Raw genomic sequence first — 20,728 nt, 5'->3', positions numbered from 1 at the left:
CCCCAACCCCACTTTTTTTTTTTTTTGAGAAGCCCAGGTACCTGATCTATTCAGTTCCTGATATATTGTTTCTCTTTAATGCCCCGCCTCCCCATCTTCAATGTGCTCAAAATTTAACTCTTCCTGGCGCCAACATTCTTGCCAAAGCACAGCTCCTCTCATCTTCTTCCTGGATCTCATACTGCAGCACCCTTTCATTTCAAAGAACTCCTCTTCCTGGTACTCACCCTAGCAAAAACTGCTGTGAGCCTTCCTTCCTTTTTGCTCCCACGCCCCCTGTTGGAGCCTTTTGATCGCTTATCATTTCTTATGTGGAGCTTTGCAATAGGCTAACCAACCTAACAGTTTCTACACCTCTGTCCTGATTTCTGACACAAAAACCTGATCGTATCATTCCAGGGCTTTAAAAGTTTGGATTTACTGACTTGGTGGGCCATAAGATTCACAATCTTTAGCATAGCACAGAACACTCTCTGCATGGTGGGCTCCCAGCCAGATTTGCTCTTCTGCAAACCCAAAGGGTATATATGAGGGTGGATCTCTTCTGATCTGAAACCTCCTTTTAGGCCTCTTTTCCGCAATATCCCTACATCTTGGACTGAGAAGTAGAGGTAAGTTCCCCTTAGTGAGTGAGAAAATGAATGAATAGACTTCAGCAGCAGGACTACAAAAGCACAAAGCACGAAGTCCCAACCAAAGCTGACCTTCTCTAGACAATGGCCTATGTGCAAATGGTGCTATGGGAGGAGTACGTTGCCAGCCCGGAAGGAGATGGTCTGTGCTCGTTATGGATTCAGCTTTGGAATAATCAGTAATTATTAACAATCAGAGATTAGACACGTCGTTTTAAGTGCGGTATTCTTACCACTGCCTTTGCTGAAAACACCTGGCCTGTTACTTTCAGTTAACTGGGTGCCAATTTGTTTTATCATGGTGCCAATTTTTTTTCAACAGCCAGCTTTTTGTTTTTGTTGTTTTGAGAGGGACAGTCTTAGTTGATTCGATCTATTTGTATGGTGAGTCTGACATATAGACGATCAACTGTCAAACACGCTTTATGAAATCCATCAGCAAACTGGGAACCTGTCTTCTTTACCTTTCTGGAAAGCTGTCTGGGGCGGCTCCTTTCTGGGTGCTCGGAGCCCCGCCCCTATACTTTGCGGGCGGGGAGCCTGGGGATGGGAGGGGGCCCGCCACGTGGAGTGTGGGCGCGATTCTCAGAAGCGCCTGCGCTGTTGCCGTGGCGTAGCGCGGGTCAGACCCGTCTCCCAACGTCAGCGGCGCTACGGGGGTTCAGTCTAACGCAGCTGACGCAACTCCGGAGAGCCGGGACGTAGACGGAAGAAAAGGCGGAGGAGAGGGCGGCCGCCTCAGAGAGTGGTCCGGGGCTGGAGTCGGCGGTCAGCAGGTAGGTGACCGGGCAGCACTGCGCGCGGAACGGGGGAGATGCGGGGCGCAGCCGCGGGTCCGGAGGGGCGTGGACACGGGAGCCGGCGGCGGCGCCTAGGTGATCGGAGATGCTCATGCACAGCTCCGGTGCAGGGCATTGGAGGCCCTGGGATCTCTGGGTATGCGGCCAGACGGAGGCTGGAGGACCCTGCAACCCCTTCCCACCCAGGTCCGTAACCGCCTTCCAGTGCTCCTGTGCTGGAATAGTCCTACACCTGGTGTGTAAGCAGCCGCGGGCGCACCCCCAGGGCCTGAATCTGCAGTTCTCCGTGGCTCCGAACCTGACATATGGAGCCTGTGCATAGGTGAACCTCCCTGCAGCCAGGGTTACTCCCGGAGCCCCTGTATGTGATAATTATCTCCTGGCACTGTAAGGGTGCACTCAGATTCTTCACCTCGAATGCCTCACCCCAGCATTATTCCCCCACCCTCCGAAGCAGCAATATTTATCTTTGGGCTTTTGTCTTTTTGTTAAGTAGTGAACCATGAACTCAGCATGTGTTTGTCTGGGTAGTTTGTTGAGACTGAAGTTCACTTCTCTAAGTGTGATAAGAGCTTTCTGAGTACTTGTGTATAATCACTTGAAAGCTGTGTTGAGTTTAAAATATAAGAACTTCTCTCTCGATCACAGAGTCTCCACATATGTACCCTTTGGGTTTTTGCATCACTTGTCTGGGTTTTGCCGTCACAATAAACTGACAGGTTGAACAGTCCTTTGCAATATAAGATCTTGCCTCTCTAGGATAGAGACAAGTGGTACAAGGAAAGACCTCGTACCTCAATGGATCTCAAACATTCAGAGCTTTCTGCACTTAGACAAGAGAGGCGTAAACAATCTAGAATATGCGTGTGACCAGATCAGAATCTTTTTTGAGACAGGGTCTTATGTAGCTCAGGCTGGCCTAGAACTGACTGTGTGCTGAGAATGACCTTGGGTTTCTGATCCTTTTTACCTCTACCTCCCCCAAATGCTGGGATTACAGGCGTTGGCTACTCAGCACAGATGTCCATCTGTGTGTCTCTTTTGACCTTTTTGTGTCAGTGAAGGAAATAAGTGGAAAGGTTAAGACATGTCAGTGCCTTTTAAAAGACAGAGAAGGGAGGCAGACATTAGCCTTATCTGTGCGCCCAGGCGCTTTCAGTGCTTTGCCTTGTGTAACTCCCACAGTGATCTCAGGCCCTATTAACCGTTCTTATCCCTCATTTACAGATGAGGAGATCGAGTTCCTATGGCAAGGACAGAGCCAACACTTAAATCTATCCAATCTAAAGTTGTGAGGATTCCCATCCTGTGTCCCATACTCCAAAGGGGAGCTTAGAGCTCATCTGGGGAGAGCAACCAACAAACAACCCAGCTCACCCAGAGGATTATGTCCGACTTCGAAGACTAGAGTTGCCAGGAAGGTGGTACAAAGGGGGCACAACTGAAATTATGTCACTACTGGCTCTTTATAGGTATTTTTGCAGAATCTATATAAATAATTGTTTAGCAGCCACTATTGAGGGGATTTATTTAAGTGTTGAACATAGACCATGGGTCTGCAACATACTTCAGTGTTATGCAGAAACTAAAGCCAGCAAAGCCATCGCTCACCAGGTTTGGTTATCTGCTTGTTGCCGTGTGTTCTATTACAGAGCTATCCTGTCCCTTTGTCCCGGCTCCATTTCTGTGATTTTGTGCAGAATGATTGCAGAATAGTATATTCCATTCCTTGCTTTCTCTTTGCTGTGGAGCTAAATGCTTTTTTTTTTTTTTTTTGAGACACACTGGAAAAGAAATCTGGGGACCGGTTCAGTGGGTAAGGAAGGAACTTGCTGTGCAAGCATGGAGACCTAAGTTCAAATCTCTAGCACTCATGTAAAATTCGATGTGGTGGTTTGCCTCTGTAACCCCAGAGCTGGGGGAAGCAAACCAGCAGGTACAAGCTCACTGGCCAACCAGTACAACAGAAACTGTAAGCTCCAGGTTCATTGAGAGACTTGATCCCAAAAAATACAGTGGACAGAGATAAAGCAACGCACCTGAACTGACTTCTGACCTCCACATTTGCAGGTAACCCTGACCACCAACACATACCTACAAAGGATCTGGATTATATCCACCAGTCTTAGCAAAACAGGTAATAACAAAGATTTAGTACCAATATATAAACATTGTTTTGTTTTTTCTAGATTTATTATGTATACATCATTCTGCCTGCATGTATACCTGCAGGCCAGAAGAGGGCACTGGATCTCATCATAGATGGTTATGAGCCACCATGTGGTTGCTGGGAATTGAACTCAGGACCTCTGGAAGATTAGTCAGTGCTCTTAACCTCTGAACCACCTCTCCAGCCCATAAACATTGTGTCTTTAAAATATTTTATCATTCAAAATATTTATTGTATCTAATTACTGTTTGGTGTAAAAAGTAAAAAGCAGTTCTTTAAAATAAAAATACATTTGTTTGTCTATTCCTGTAACACTGAGGAAGTAGTTTCTAACTTAGCAAAGTTTAAACCAAGGGGGTCATGGTTTTGCTCTTAAGAGAAGAAGTGGCGGGGTTTATAATAAGTTAACTAGTGTTTTTTCATGATTTTCCCCGTTAATAAAATTCTTCCCACAGGTGTTTGGATTTGTAACCACATCTCAACATGTTGAGACACATGCACCGCTCTGGGTTCCAGCCCTTCAGCCAACGTCTTCTGCCGTGGGTTCAGTCCATAGCTCTGCCCAGATCACGTATGTACCTCTGATGCAAATGTCAGAAGTGTGATGAGCAGTGTGCTGCAGGCCAGGTTTTAGAGGGGGAGGGGGAAGATGTAGTTTGGCAGAAGTATGTAGAAAGCTGCCTGCTGGTGGGCAAATATTTGTTTTTGTCAATAATATGGATTTTTTATAATCATTCCTCCCAAAATATGTACAAGTTACTTGACTCTTTTTCCTCCCTTCCTCTCTCCCTCCCTCCTTCCCTCCCTCCTTCCCTCCCTCCCTCTCTCTTTCTCTCTCTCTCTCTTTCTTTCTTTCTTTCTTTCTTTCTTTCTTTCTTTCTTTCTCTCTTTTGGCTGCAATTAAGTATTTAATTTTGAGTTGCTACATTTATAATACTGGTAGATCCCTATATCCTTTACTCCAATTTCAAACAATGTTTCCAGCAGCGTACTAGCATTAATACAGAGAAGATACCACCAGACCTTTGTGTTTCTTTGTTATCACTATCTCCTCTCCCTTATCCCTAACCCTTGGCCACCTCTAATCTCCTCTATGTTTATTTTTTTTCCCATTTGAAAAATGTTATGTAAGTAGACTTATCTGGTGTGTGACAGACTTTCTGAGTTGCTTTGTTCTTTCCTTCTTTCCTTCTTTCCTTCCTTCCTTCCTTCCTTCCTTCCTTCCTTCCTTCCTTCCTTCCTCTTTGCATTAATTCAGTATGATTCCCCAGCCCCCGATCTGTGTAGTAGTTAGTGAGGAGAGTGAAGTATTTAAAGTGGTACAGATGTGCCATAGCCAGAATAACCAGTCTCAATAAGGACATCTGGGCTTTGGCCTCTTGAGCATGCATTGAGGACATAAATGAAGCCACTTTGAATATTCATACACAGGAGGTTTATATGAACATAGTTTTCATTTTTTCTGGGATAAATGCCCAAGAGTGTCAGATTTGCAGTTGTTGGACCACACGATAGTTTTACCATGACCATGTTTAGTGGTTTTTTTTATTGAATATTTTTTAAGTTTTATTTATCTGTATGAATGTGTGCCTGCATGAGTTGTGAACTATGTGCATGAAGAAACTTGAGGTACAGGCAGTTATGAGCTTACTGATATGGATATTGAACCTGGGTCCATTGAAAGAGCAGTCAGTGCTCTTAACCATTGAGCCATCTCTACAGCCCTACCTGTATAGTTTAATAGGACATGCCCAGTTGTTTTTGTAGTGTAATTAAAGTATTTTACCCTCCCCACAACAGGGCACGACTCATCCACTTCTCTACAATTTTACCACCATATACTGTGACTCTTTTATTTGAACCATTTTGATAAATGGTATGATGTACTGATATTGCATGGTAGCTTTCTCTTGTTTGTCACCAATGACTAATGACATTGAACAGCTTTTTGTGTGCTTGTTTGCCAGCTAAATATTCTCTTCAGTGAAATGTTTGTCTGTATCAGGAGTGTGTGTTGCATGTGTGTTACATGTGTGCATGCATGCAAATGCAGAGGACGAGGAGGACACCAAATGTCCTCTTCTATCACTTTCTTTGCCTTTGCTTCAATTTATATCAAATCTAAATCTTACCATCTTCTTATCATTGTCAGAAAGCCTCTGTTCCCCTTCATATTCAAAAGGGTATACATATGGGAAACTTGAGGTCCAAAGCCAGCTCCCTGAATTTGAAAACTAACACTATTGCTCACAAATGACAAAACTTAGTGACTAAAAACAACTGTCCATCAGGGGTGTTGTTCTTGGGTTGGCATTTGGGCTTGGGGTATATGTCTATTTTCATGGATGCTGGCTTGGATTGCTGTGGTCAGGGTTCCCTGCTGGGGTACTGGTTCATCTGGGTTCCAGGTGGTCTCCCACCCTGAAGCAGGCTAGCCACCTGTTGATGGGAAAAGCTGCAAAGTACTGTGGTCATCTTTTGCATTCTGGTAATGTTGATAAATTATTGTTTTTCTACCTGGCCTAAGCTTCCTTATGTATCAAGCAGGGATAATGGCTAAAGTATAATTCATCAGTCTTAACCATAGGAAGTCTGTAAAATCATAACGATGATTGGTAGTCTATTTCTTGTCGCTGTGACAAAATGCCTGAGTAAATCTATACAGTTCGGTCACATGCTGCGTGTGACTACTATGAGAAGTTCCACTGTGTATTAAATATTTATTTATTTACTGGCGGGAGGGATCTGACTGGGTAGCCCAGGATGGCCTTGAATTCACAATCCTTTTTCTGTAACCCCAAGTACTAAGGTTGCTGACATGCATCATTTGGCCTGGTTATTCAGTATTTTCATTGTTGATATTATTTATCCATATTTATAGAAAGAGGCACTTGTGACTTTTCTCACTTTTGGGTCCCAGAGTACTGGATTAACTGGGCATGCAAAGCCAAAGAGCAGACAAAAAACACGAAAGGCTGAGTGACAGCATGTATTCCTTTGCTGCTGCTGTGGTAAGATACCAGAACCAAAGCAACTTTTAGGAAAACAGGGTCTGTTTTGGCTTTTGTTTCCCGAAGTCTCGAGTCCATGATAGTGCCAAAAGCATGGCTTGCTGGTAGCAGCAGGAAGCTAGCTTATTTCATTTTTTCAACATACAGGAAGCAGAGAGGATGGACAGGAAATATTGTGAGGCCCTAAGCCTTCAAAGTCCATCTTCAGTGACACACTTCCTTCAGCAGAGCTGCACCTCCCAAAGGTTCCAGGACCTCCCCCAAACCCCCTGAAGGCCAACTATTCAAATACGGTAGCCTATGGGGGCTTTCCCATTCAAACCACCTCAAAACCAGCAAAAGGCCAGGGAGAGAGATACAGTATGAATGTCCCTTCTTAAAGCCTCTGCGGCAGCCTCACTGATGATCACTAAACTTCTCAGACTCAGAGGAAAAGCTGTGAAGGGTGTTGCATGATTTGGTGTATAATCCACGGCACACTGTGAATTTGAACAGCCTTGTCACACACCTCACCTAAGGCATGTGCACACATACTTCCTACATGGACAGCCTTTTCATACCTCTCACCACATGAGCACGCATACGTATTTCTTTCTGCCTTGTGAACTTCCTCTGCAGAAACAGGTTTCCTTTGGTGCCCTGAAGGTAAGGATTTCTTAGAAACAGAGGGAGAACTCCCCAGAAGCTTTGGGTTTTCCTAATTAATCAAGGCCTTCCTGTCCATGTACTGGTCTGCTTTTTGTCATGGTGACAAAGAACTTGAGAAAAATGAACTTGAAATGAAGCCAGGGTTATCTGAGATCGTGGTTTCAGAAGCTTTGGTGCATGGTCACTGTAGTGCAGGGCTCTGCAGTTCATAGGCAGGGTAAGGATTTGTTTCCTTTGGACCCATGGTAAGGCAGTGCCTCACTCAGAGGTGCAGGACAGAAAAGACTGCTTACCTTGTGGCAGCCAGAAAGCAGAAGAGGGACAAGGGTCACAGTAGGCTCTTCAGTGGTGCACCAACAGTAACCTTACCTTCTCCTACTAGGCCCTACTCCTAAAGATTGTACCCCGCTTCCATAGCTCTGTATGCTGGTAACCAGGGCGTGGACCATATGACCACTGACAGGACTTAAGATCCAATCATAACAGTACCCAATGTAAACCTTAAAGTGTAAAATAACCAATAAAATATATTTTAAAAACACCCCAAGAAGCCAGGTATGGCAGTATACTCTTATGTTCCCAGCACTCAAAATGCAGAAGCAGAAAGATCAGGAATTCACAGCCAGCTCTGGCAACTTGATAAATTTCAGGCTAGCCTGGGCTTCATGAGACCTTAACTCAAGAAAAGAATGGTAGGATCATTCAGGGTGGGGAAGATAAAATGGTTTTGTTCAACAGGAAACTCCTAAACCCTCAATCCCTTGAAACTTACCTTGAATGCCCCCTCCGAACTAAGTTCTTATCTGCTTGAAACCGCCCAGATAGTCATGACCTCGGTTTGAACCGTACCAGCCCTAATCTGCTGTGACCGAATTGCCTGCAAGCAGACTGACCCTTGACTGCCTGGCTCTAAGTCAGACCATCCTCCTCTGCTGATAGAGACAATGTGGATCACAAGCTTTCTTCATGCTAGCCTGGCTGCTGGATTCTGATTGGCTTCTGCCATTTCACCACATGGACTGACATATTTCTATCTGTGCCCCTGAGGAATCCTATCAGGCCGTCACACCCATACTCCTGAGACAAGAAAGGCCCTGCAATAGATAGGAGAGACAAATAGCCAGCAGGCTAGGTCCTGACAGCTGTCAAAGGGACACGTGATACTTGGGTGGAGCTCAGGGCTCTGACCCCCAAGGGTGTAAGTCTGTGGCTCCACCAGCCTTCTCTCTAGCAGGCCACATAAGCGAAACATCAGGTATACAGCTTTCATATTAGACATAGATACTCATGTTATTTAGAATAATACCCTAAAGACTGAGGTAGGGCAGCTATATCAATTAGCCTGGAGAAGGCAGGCAGCTCCAATGAAAAAGACAACAGTGTTTTAGTCCCTGAGATGTCCTCTGGGGGAAGAGAACAGTATACCTGTGGATCTACTAAGGTTGCTACAGTTTCCGCTGTCCAGAATGGTGCTTCAGTGAACGTCTCTGTGCCAGGTACTACACTGCAAGCCCATTGTAAAGAAACCAGACTGTCTTCCACAACCTGAAACATAGTTACTTGAAAGAGTAGCTATATAACAAAGAAGGAAAGGACTACATAGTTCTATTGTATAAGATGGTCTTTCTAAGCTTTGTATGTGCTGGGCATGATGCCACATGCCTTCAATCTTAGCATTGGGGCACTGATGCAGGAGGATTGTGAGTTTGAGTCTAGCTTAAGCTACATAGTGAGACCCTGACTCAAAAGCAAAACAATAAAGGGGTTGTATTTAAGAGCTAGAGATACAGTGCAATAATAGCTTAGCTATTTTGTGTAGCCAAGCTGGTTACTATTGTGTATGAATCTTTTCATTGTAAAGTTATATTGTGTCTTTCTTTTGTTTTGTTTTGCCCTTGACTTTCGGACATAAAGATCGTGCTCAGCCTTCAGCTGTTAGACATGTTCGTTCTTGGAGCAACATCCCCTTTATCACGGTACCCCTCAGTCGTGCCCATGGCAAGCCCTTTGCCCACCGAAGCGAGCTGAAGCACGCCAAGAGAATTGTAGTGAAGCTCGGCAGTGCTGTGGTGACCAGAGGAGATGAATGTGGCCTGGCACTGGGGCGCCTGGCATCTATTGTTGAACAGGTAATTGCCAGGGTACAACATCCTGCTAAACTAAAACAGAGTCTCCAAGTTGACGGCAGACTTGTTAATCATGTGTGTGAGAGCAGATGGGCCAAAGAGGAGGCAAGCTTGGGAACCGGGGTGGCACCATCAGGGGAGTCTGGGAAGCCAAGTGGGACATCACAGCAAGTGGGGTTCCAGACCTTAGTCTAGAGTAGGGCTTCAACCTCAAAGGAGATGGAAGATTCTGATCAGAGGAAAAACCTAATGAAATGGCTGAGAGAACCTGCCAGAAAGACCTTCTCTAGTCACCTGCTTGCCTTCTGCTGCTGTGGACCTGAGAGAACGGCTCTAGCAATTAGATCGGGGCCTCATTCACAATCTCATCTGAAACATCCAGTCATTTTAGGTGGATTCAGAAGACCACATCAAGGGCTGCCCAGTGGTTCTAGATGGAAAAGTTTGAATATAAGTAAGCAACTGCTCCAGGGAAGTAAAATATGTTTAAATGCATGAGTTTATAATAACACTTTATGTGACTACACTGTCGCTGTCTTCAGACACACCAGAAGACAGAATCAGATCCCATTACAGATGGTTGTGAGCCACTGTGTGGTTGCTGGGAACTGAACTCAGGACCTCTGGAAGAGCAGTCAGTGCTCTTAACCTCTGAGCCATCTCTCTAGTCCATAATAACACTTTTAGACACCCATCGATGGGATTGGGTATATAGCTCTTTTGCCCTGGGTTTGACCACCAGGGCTTGATCTGAGTTAGAATATCAATATATTGCAAACCCTAATGGAATAGTGAATCCCAGTGATAATCAACAATTGTTACCAACTTCATAAACAGGAAGAGAACCAGGCATCATGCTTATAACCTGCCCGAAGAAAATTCTTGACACGCACACCCTGACAAAAGCTTTCATGCCTTATGTGGACCCAGTCAGAAAAATGAGGGCTGGGAAACCATGAAGGGAGAGGAGGAAAGCCTACGGATTAAAGGGTTATAAAGATATTTAACTGCTTATGATATATGGGCTTAACTTGCATTGTAGTCTGAGCAAGCCAAAAAGCCAAACTGTGAGCACTGGCTATTTGACAGGAGAGATGCCATTCAAATGTTTTGGATAATAATGATTTTACAATGCAGACATCCATGTTCCCTGGCTTTTAATGGTTGCTACTGAGATAGCTACATAGTGTGCGAAGTCTGGGATTGACGTCAAACCATGGTGGAGGTGTAAAGGCATTGCCTTTTAATATATATACATACATATATGTGTGTGTGTGTGTGTGTGTGTGTATATATATGTGTATATGTATATATACATACATATGTGTGTATATATATACATACATATATATATGTATATATATACATACATATATATATTTTTTTTTAAGTTATTTATGAGTGCACACCAGAAGAGGGCATCAGATCCCATTACAGATGGTTGTGGGCCACCATGTGATTGCTGGGAATTGAATTCAGGACCTTTGGAAGAGCAGCCAGTGCTCTTCATGGCTAAGCCATCTCTTCAGCCCCAGGCATCGCTTTTTAAAAAATATCTAAATGCCCTTTAAAAAAATATTTGTTTTATTTATTTATTTATTTATTTATTTATCTATCTATTTCTCTATTTCTCTGTGTATGTCTGTGCGTGGGTATGTCCACGTGCGTGTAGGTGCCCACGGAGGTCAGGGACATTAAATGACTCTAGAGCCAGAGTTGCAGGCAGTTGTGAAATACCCATCACGGGTGCTGGGAACTGAATTCAGGTCCTCTGCAAGAGCAATATGTACCCTTAACCGCTGAGCAGTCTTTCCAGCCCAATACTGTATTTTTCTAAGATAAGGATTGACTGTTTTAAGCTGTGCAGTGGGGCACATGCCTTTAATCCCATTAGGAAGGCAGAAGCAGGTGGGTCTCCATCTTAGAGACTAGCCTGGTCTACAGAATTGACTGCTTTAAATTACAGATCACCCCAGGCTGCCTTCTGCATTATAGATGAATGATATCAAGTCCTATGACTCCAAAGCTGGCCGCATGCTAGAATCACTTTCTAAATATCTCATTTCTGCCTGTCACCTGTTAAACAGACATTTGAGGCTGTGTAAAAAAATGTTTCTGTCACACAATCCAAGCAGTTCCAGATCCAGCTGGGCCCTGTCCTCTAGAGAAGTGTATGAGTCCACTAGTGTCTGTCCTACTCAGGTCCTGTGAAGAAAGAGAGTGGACCATGACCTGTGCGTTTTCCTTTTTCCATGCTAGGTCTCGGTGCTGCAGAATCAGGGCCGAGAGATGATGTTGGTGACCAGTGGAGCTGTCGCCTTCGGCAAGCAACGCCTGCGCCACGAGATCCTTCTGTCTCAGAGCGTGCGGCAAGCCCTGCACTCAGGACAGAACCATCTGAAGGAGATGGTGGGTGCTGCTTCCCCAGCCCTGTCATGGAGTCCTCAGATCTCCCTTCCCTCCTTCCCAACCACACAGTATCTGATTGCTGTATTGCAGGCAGTTCCAGTGTTAGAGGCCCGAGCCTGTGCAGCTGCTGGACAGAGTGGGCTGATGGCCTTGTACGAGGCTATGTTTACACAGTACAGCATCTGTGCTGCCCAGGTGAGAGACTGGGCCTGCCTGGGGATGTGGGGCCGGTGAGGGTGGTTCTCATGTAAGAAGCCTACAAGCAAGACTCTGCACCCGGTGTCAGCATGCAGTCTTTAAGTGTCTGCCTGGGTTTCCTCATCGGAAAAAAATGAAAGTAACATCGGTGCCTACGTCAGAGAATTTTAGGGATCAAGGAGAAAATATATGAGAAGTATTTAAGATAGCTTCTGATACATAATATACCTCAAACCCAAGAGTTACTCCCCCAGTAACTCATAGGTCAGTGGTTCTAAACCTTCCTAATATTCCAACCCTTAAATATAGTTTCTTTATGCTCTGGTGACCCCGCCACTACAAAATTACTTCATTGCTACATCATATCTGTCATTCTGTTACTGCTATGAATCGTAATATAAATATGAGATATGCAGGATATCTGATAAGTGACCCCTATGGGGGTCTTGACCCACAGGTTGAGAACCGCTGCTCGAGAGCAAATGCTCAACAAGTTAGAAGTCCGGTTTGTTGCTTTATTTGACTTCCGGTAGCTCGCCAATCTGCACCTGGTTGCCTTAAGTAAATATATGCTGAGTGTTGACAGGCAGGAAGGAATGCTAGTGTGTGGCTTGCTTTACATTCACCCAGTGAGTATTTATTGGGCACTGGTGATGTACAAAATGGTCTGCCTGGCATTGGGGTTCTGTGGTGCACAAGCCTGCCAAGAGGTTCCAGCCCTCCTGGGACTTACTGTTGAGCCTCTAATGTTGCCTCCTTTTCTATACTGTTTCATTTTTACCTAAATGTTTGAGGGTTTGTTTTTTTTTTTTAATGTGATTTTAATCACCTGGACAGCCAAGCAGTAAATAAGAACATCTAAAACTCAGTTATATACTGGTAAAAAACCTGAAGTTAATATTTGCCAACGTCTCTAGTACCTCTTGACCCTGCTAGTTATGTGCTGGTATTTTACATAGGTGATACCTCAGGTTTTGTGGGAGCGTTATTGGTTTATTTGTTTGTTTTGTTTTGTTTTGGGAGACAGGGTTTCAGTTAGTGCAGTGGTTCTCAATCTGTGGGTCGAGACCCCATTGCCTAACCTCTGTCTCCAAAAAGCATTGACCTTAAAATTTATAACAGTAGCGACGTTGCATTCATAAAGTAGCAACGAAAATAATTTTGTGGTTGGGAGCCACCACAGCATGAGGAGCTGTATTCAAGGGCTGCAGCATTAAAGGCTGAGACCCCCGAGTTAGTGTGAATACAGTAGACACGTCATATCCATCACGGGTACCACCCACTCTCTCTTCTCTGCGGTGTTAGTTGTTCAGTGGCAGGAGCCAAGTGCGGACACTTCAGTCCAGGCGCCCCACTTTTGTCCTGTCTTATTTATTTATTTTTTCTCAGTATTGATACTTTTGGACAGGTCCCATTTTGCTACATTGGTAGCGACTGTTCCATCAGAAGTCGCTGCCACTGTTTGCATTGATACTGAGGAGGTAAAAGCTCTACCCATCCTGTTCCCCAGAAGCTCCAGTCCCTGGGCCTCTTCCACTCTGGCCCCTCTCCCTCATGGAGCTTATCACATGTGTTCTTTGCTCCTTCTCTCATGGTTCCTTATTTTTTCCAGGAATCCTGTGTAGAAGACCCTTATCAGTGAGTTTGAGACTTCACCATGTGGGCCCCGGGTTAAAGACTTACTCAAACACAGCAGCTTGTGTTTCCTCTATAGAATTGAATCTGATCTGTTGTCTCAGCCAGTTACCTTTGCTCCAGCACCAGCTTCCCCTCTTGCCCCCCCCCATCCCTACCTTCCCAGCCAGAGCTGCAGCAGCCCTTGTTTGTGAAGCTGTCGTAGTGACAGGTGTTTCCCTGGACCTTTAGCCCTGCTGCTTACCCTTCTCCTACCCCTTCTGCACCCGTATGCTTATATCTGCTGTCTCAGGCAGGCTTGCCAGACACAGCTTCAGCTCTGAGCCCACCACGTACTGCCTGCAGAACTAAAGCTTTCTAGAAAGGATTCACGTTTCCTCACAAGCATGCATCACACCATCATGGTCATTCTCCATTCCTGTAGCTGGGGTGGGGGAAGGGGAGGGAGAGTTTGTGAGGGACTCCTTCCCTCAGTCGCTCTCCCAGTCTGCCTTCATTACCTGCATTTCATAAGCAGTGACACATTTGCTGTGTTGCAGGGGTCTCAGGCCTCCTCTCCAGACACTCAGGGGTCTCAGACCTTCTCGCCAGACCCTAGTGCTGCCTCAATTGCTGCCTATTTTAGCGCCTTCCTCCCACCTTCCCTATGTCAGGAATTGCAGGAAAACATTTTTGTGTTTTGTTTACTTCAGAGTTTGCTGCCATTCAGTTTCTTGCTATCATTCTCTTTCACCTTGGTCTCCTGTTGCCTTCTGCTTAATACTCTAGTTCTTGAGTGAAAACAGACCCATTGACATCTTCCACCTCAGCTCTCCATCCATGAACTCCTCATTCTTTCCCCTAAGTTCTGTCTGACTCTTCCTTCTACCATCATGGAGACCAACTCCCTGTTCCCACATACTCAGACATAGTATTCTTAACTCCAACAGTGCTCTGCATCAGAGCAAAACAAGGGACAGCCTAGTCCTATGCCAACTTGTCTAATACACTCTTGCAGACAGGTAAACCCCTCACTCACCTAGCACATGAGTACCTGCTATGGCCAGCGCCTCAGGTGCTAGAGTACAAAGATAGTTCTTAAAGTAACGGCAGGTCATGGATCCTCCTAATGTCCCTTTATTGTCTTTTTCTTTTTTTTTTAAAGATTCATTTACTTTATGTATGAGTGCATTGTAGCTGTCTCTATACGCACCAGAAGAGGGCATCAGATTCCATTGCAGATGATTGTGAGCCACCATGTGGTTGCTGGAAATTGAACTCAGGGCCTCTGGAAGAGCAGTCAGTGCTCTTAACCACTGAGCTATCTCTCCAGCCCCAAATGTCCCTTTAAAGTAGATGCATCACTTTCCCAACTTCATATACAGATGCTATCTTAGCATCATTAAATGAATATTCCAGACAAGTGTAATTCTTTCAAGGCTCCCTTGAGTAAGCATGTTAGAATCGTGCTTCACCAGAAACATACCTGACTAGAGGCATATGCTAGACCCCAGGTTTAGAAGGAAAATAAAACAAGGAGCTGGATCAGTATCCAACGGTGTGTTTTGTTCTAAAAGTCCAAAGCTTGGCTCTCCGGTGCTCAGCATCTTTTTGTGCCACTCCTAGGAAGTTCATCATTTTCTCCCTGGCCGCATCTTCTGTTTAATCCCTTCAGATTTTGGTGACCAACCTGGACTTCCATGACGAGCAGAAGCGCAGGAATCTCAACGGTACATTACATGAGCTGCTTCGGATGAACATCGTCCCCATCATCAACACAAACGATGCTGTTGTCCCCCCCGCCGAGCCCAACAGTGATCTTCAGGGGGTAAATGTGGGTAAAGTATTCCTAAGAGTTGAGCATGCTGGAGACACTAACTACCACATGCTGCCGCGCTGCATGTACTAACACTGGATGCCTGCATGAGCAAGAGAGATTGAGAGACCCGGCATTACGGAGCCTTGGCTGAGGAGGCACCTCTGAAATGAGGGAGTTTTGTTCAGTGGGTGAGGCGCTCCCGAGGCTTAGATGATGCTGTGAGCCTGGCTTGGAGAGCTCAGCGTGCATGTCGGACAGGAAGCCTTTGTGTCACGCAGGCTCTGGGGCCTGAGCTCTCATTTGCATGTTATGTATCATTGGTTTCTGCCTGCCAGAGCCTAGCTGGGTGCTGCTGGGAATTCCTTTGGACCACGTAGCTAACTCAGTCACTGCTCTCTCTACATTGTAGGTGATTAGTGTTAAGGATAACGATAGCCTGGCTGCCCGACTGGCCGTGGAGATGAAAACCGACCTCTTGATTGTCCTCTCAGATGTGGAAGGTACACGGCAATGCCTTTTTCTTATGTTCGCACGTGTGAACACGCGAGTTTTCTTCCGATGGTTTTCCACTGTGGGCAGTTACTGAGCCACGTGAGCTGAGGAGTTTCTGTGACTCGGGTGGGCATTTCTGGAAAATGCAGTTTGAATACACAAATGATGTTTCTAGGTACTTTCATGGATTTTTTTGTTTCTTTTTTTTTCTTTGTCTTTTAAATAGCTTCAAGGAAATAGTCACACACCAAGTAATTCACCTGTTTAAAAATTTTAATTCAGTGATCTCTAGAGTATTCATATACTTATACAACCATCTCTATAAACAATTATAAGTTACGTTCCTCTTGGCAAGAGACCTTACACCTGTTAGTAGCCACTGCCTACTTTCATACACATCCCCAGCCGCGTACACAACCTCCAGTCTGTCTCTGTGGGTTTGCTTATTAGAGATTTTATATGGAGGGAATCATAAACTATGTAGTCCTCTGTAACTGGCTTCGTTCACTTAGTATAATGTGTTCAGGCTTCACCTACATTATAGTATACACCAATGCTCTGTATCTTTTTATTGCCAAATAATACTCCACTCTGGGCAATCCTCATTTTATTTATTCACTCATCAGTTGATGGGCATGTGTGCTATTATTAATAATGTTGCTGGGAGCCTACTTTTGTATGAGTGTGGTTTTTGTTTTGTTTTTCCAACCTAAGAATGTGATTGTTGAGCTTCATGAGAGAATATTTACCTAGCAAGAGAGGGAGCCAATCCCCAACCCTACAGTTAAGAGAGGGAAATGAGGAAGAGTGGAGAGGAGAGAGAAGACTTTGATTCGTGTAGTAACCTGGTATTTAAAACCACTGTGTCTCCCGACAACTGCTGTACTGTTTGGTGTTGCCACCCAGAGTATGAGGGTTCTAATTTGTCTGACCCTTGACGATACCTACTTGTTAGCTGTGTGTTATTCTGTGTTGTGACTGTCTTGATGAGAAGTTTTTATTCCTTTCCTTTAAAAAAAAAAAAGTATTGCATTTGTTTTTGTGGGGGTGGGGTGTGTACTGAGGTCAGAGGTCAACTTGTGAGAATTGATCTCCATTGCATCATGTGAATCCTGGGGATCAAACCCAGGCTTAGTGATCCGCGCCTTTGCCATCAGTGTTGAATCTTAGGACAGTAGCATATGTTAAAGATCCTGACGGTGGGGTCGGAAGACAGAGGAAAGAGGAGTAGACAGAATTTCAGAGTGCTGGGAGGGCTTCTGGAAAACGTCTCCCAGTGGGTCAGCCTTTGTCACACAGTTACCTGAAACTGAACAGCCCCTTTGTTCACTCCATGCTGTCACCTTCTGGGAGAAACCCAGCTGGGAATCCTGGAGCTGTGTGGCACTGGCCGGGCCTTGTGGGTTTGGCACTTACTGCTGCTCATGCGTTAGCATTGCTCACTGATTCCCTCAATCCCCAGGGAGGTTTTACACGTTACAGGATTGTCCTAAAGATCTGGAATGAGGTGGGCATCCCATGCAGGAGAAGCAGCGATTTAAACCCCAAAATGGCTGGGGAGGGGTCTCAGTGGGCAAAGCACTTGCTTTGCAAGCATGAGGACCTGAGTTTGACCCATGGGACAAACATTAAAAAATAGGAAGAAAAGAGAAGCCTAGCGGTGTAGGCTTGTAATCTGCGAGCTGAGGCGGCATGAACAGAGCTTGGTGCTTGTCAGCCTAGCCCACTGGGTAAGTCCAGGCCAGTGGGAATCTCTTTAAAAAGTAAATGAAGGTGGATGGTAACTGAGACACGACACCTGAGGCTGTCCTCTGCCTTCACATACACTGCACATGTGTATATTCTATGTATACACACGTGTATATACAAACACATAAAACCAAGTGGCATTACCACCCGAAATGTCCTGTAGCCCCGGTTCTCAGCCATGGGCAGCATCTCCTTAATGTGTGTCTCCCTTTGGTCTCTTCCCCTTTGCCTTTCCCCTTCCAGGGTCTCTTATCTTTCAAAGTGAAACTGAGGATTTTTTTAAACCTCATGTTGTATACATATAAAATCTCACCTCACCACGGTGTTACCCTGCCCAGTTGCACACAGGCTGTGTGTTTCATGGAGATGAAGCCAGCCTGAATGCTGACGGTTATAGCTTTCCTGCTGACTCAGCCCAACCTCCAAGACACTCACTCATAAACCGGGTATCAGTCGGCTTGATTGCACAGGTACGGTGAGAGTTAATGAGTACCGTACCTGCTCCAGTTCTCACCCTGCCCACATGACGCATGCTCACTGTACAGCTCCTGTGCTTGTCTCTCTTTAGGTTATATTGTTGAGGTGCAGCGTGATAAGCCAAGAGGGCAGAAGGAAGGACTCTTGTTAGCGATGTAGGCACAGCGCCAAGGATGTGACCTTGCTCAGAGCTCGGGAGATATTTGTTTAAGGCTGATTAAAAGGGCACAGAAGGTGCTGGAGCGATTGCTCACTGTGGGTCAGCTCCTCTGATCCCTTATTCCTCTCCTGGTGAGACAGGTGTTGGGACAGTGCATTCATTGTTTGGGGGTTTTGTTTGTATGCATAGTAGCAAGTGCCTGGGGCAGCCCGTGTGGGTCAGTGCAGTGTTACTGACTCTGATTCACTTTGTAGGCCTCTTTGACAGTCCCCCAGGCTCAGATGATGCAAAGCTCATTGATATATTCTATCCGGGAGATCAGCAGTCTGTGACATTTGGAACCAAGTCTAGAGTGGGCCTAGGGGGCATGGAAGCCAAGGTAAGCTGACACAGTGAACTACTCCAGTCATCAAGCCCAAATGGTATTTTATCTTTTTTTTTAATTGTTAACTTTGGGAAGTTATGGTTTAGATATCGTGCACATACACTTAAATATGCACATATCTAAATACGGTTAATGGCTGTTGCCTACCTATATTTAATCATGCCCTTAGATGTATTTTATTAACATATAAGCAGTACGTTTTGTGCATGTGTTCATTGGCATTTTGTTGCTATGACAGAATAGCTGATAAAAGCTCTGGCGGTCCACAGTTTGAGAGCTCAGTCCCGGCTCACAGTTTGAGAACACAGTCCTTCGAGGCAGGGAAGTCATGTCAGCTGCTGACATAGCAACTGGTCATATTGGATCACAGTCAGGAAGTAAAGATGTACTGTGCCGGCTCACCTAGCTTTCTCCTCATTACTTAGTCTGCAACCCTGGCTCACATGTAGTGTTCTCCTTCTCCAGTTAAAGTTTTCTGGAACTTCAGAAGTGTATTTCCATGATGAATACAAATCCAGTCAAGTAGACAATGACAATTAACTGTCACCGTGTTGTAACTGTAGAAGACAGGGCCCGTGTAATATTCACACGTAATAAATCTTCTGTTATCAACTCAGATGTTTCTGGAAGCTTTTCAAAACCCCTTTTCCCTCCCGTTATTTGTTCTCAGAGGCTGTATACCCTTAACATGATGCAGAAGAACATCACGTTAGCAACGGTAGAGAAGAACAACAGAGCCTTGTTCATATAACCGTGTTCTGGTCACCCCTCTAGCTATTCAGTTATAGCTGTTCAGGCATGACAAATCAAAATGCTCAGACATAACAAATCAAAATGCGCACATTCTGAGTTGAGTACTAGACAGACTCAGAGAGAACAGGACTTGTTTCCCCTTCAGGCAATACATGCTGGACAGTGATAGTGGGCTGCTTATGGTTTCCCAGATCCTGAGCTTTTAAACACGTTCCTCTATTTATTTACCTTGTATCGAATTGTATCTTATGTCATAGTGCAAGTTCAGAATACATGTTTCTAGGTGTGAATCTCATCCTGGATCTAACCTGACCCTGTAGGTGAAAGCCGCCCTCTGGGCTTTGCAAGGCGGTACTTCTGTCGTCATTGCCAACGGAACCCACCCAAAGGTGTCTGGGCACGTCATCACAGACATCGTTGAGGGAAAGAAAGTTGGCACCTTCTTTTCAGAAGTAAAGCCTGCTGGTGAGTAGTTTCCCTCAAGTCCCAGGGCTTGTGGGTAATAGCCAGCACCCTCCCAGCCTAGATGGGACTGAAGCCTGAGCTCTCACCTTGCAAATCCAGGTTATGAAAGCAATGTGGTCACATCATACATTCTGGTGTCGTAAAGACTGTTTACAGAACTGGATTTTGTGAGAGTTCATCTACCCTGCCTGCTTAGTCTAGCTCTTACTCTACAAAATAAGGAAACACTTGCTAGCGCTGCACTGGACGCTAAGAGCTAATGAGCATTAGCTGTGCAGAGAGGTACGCAAGACAGTGTGAGCTCTGAAGTGTACACAAAGATGTGCCCCGTTATCCGCACTCACAAACGCAAGCCCATGAGAAATTGAACTCTGGAAGGCCCAGAGACTCTTGTCTACATCAGACATGGGAGGTCTCTGTGTTTATCCCCAGTTACTCTGGCATGTATTTGTTTGTTTGTGGTTTAGGTTATTATTGGTTGGGAGAGGGGTGTTGCCATTCTGTGGCCTTGGTGGTCTCTGTGGGTCAACCAAGCAAAACCCATGTTCCCTCTGCATTCAGTGAAGCATGTTCTGGGAAACAGAGTCTGGTCTGATGCTTGCACATGCTCTTGCAGGCCCTACAGTGGAGCAGCAGGGGGAGATGGCTCGATCTGGAGGGAGAATGCTGGCCACCTTAGAGCCTGAACAGGTGAGGACATCCCCTGACAGCTTGGTGGGTTTTTCAGAGCAAAACATGCTGTACGTTTTGATATAACAGTCAAGTCTGCTGGCTTCATTTATTCCTACTGTTAGTAGAATTGTCTGAATTCACTGTATGC

The 20,728-nt window shown here is 45.3% G+C and overlaps 1 protein-coding gene across 3 annotated transcripts in view; it reads left to right on the top strand.

The window, feature by feature from the left end:
* Positions 1-1,252: 1,252 nt before the first annotated feature.
* The window catches only part of Aldh18a1 (aldehyde dehydrogenase 18 family member A1), a 34,529-nt gene continuing 15,053 nt past the window's right edge, over positions 1,253-20,728 (top strand). The window contains exons 1-11 of one of the 3 annotated variants that reach the window (XM_028773013.1): positions 1,253-1,408; positions 3,503-3,569; positions 4,058-4,173; positions 9,176-9,390; positions 11,647-11,796; positions 11,887-11,991; positions 15,284-15,436; positions 15,837-15,927; positions 18,560-18,684; positions 19,764-19,908; positions 20,525-20,598. In XM_028773013.1, the coding sequence (XP_028628846.1) occupies positions 4,086-4,173; positions 9,176-9,390; positions 11,647-11,796; positions 11,887-11,991; positions 15,284-15,436; positions 15,837-15,927; positions 18,560-18,684; positions 19,764-19,908; positions 20,525-20,598 (1,146 nt within the window). In that variant the 5' untranslated portion in view covers positions 1,253-1,408; positions 3,503-3,569; positions 4,058-4,085. Of the gene's footprint in view, positions 1,409-1,601; positions 1,619-3,502; positions 3,570-4,057; positions 4,174-9,175; positions 9,391-11,646; positions 11,797-11,886; positions 11,992-15,283; positions 15,443-15,836; positions 15,928-18,559; positions 18,685-19,763; positions 19,909-20,524; positions 20,599-20,728 lie in introns of those variants that run through there. The other 2 variants (XM_028773008.1, XM_028773010.1) reach the window with 2 other exon arrangements.

Source organism: Grammomys surdaster, unplaced genomic scaffold, assembly GCF_004785775.1.
Source record: "Grammomys surdaster isolate TR1022 unplaced genomic scaffold, NIH_TR_1.0 66, whole genome shotgun sequence".
Classification (NCBI taxonomy): Eukaryota; Metazoa; Chordata; class Mammalia; order Rodentia; family Muridae; genus Grammomys; species Grammomys surdaster.
The sequence above is the reverse complement of the archived record's forward strand: the minus strand, read 5'-3'. Positions and strand labels throughout refer to the sequence as shown.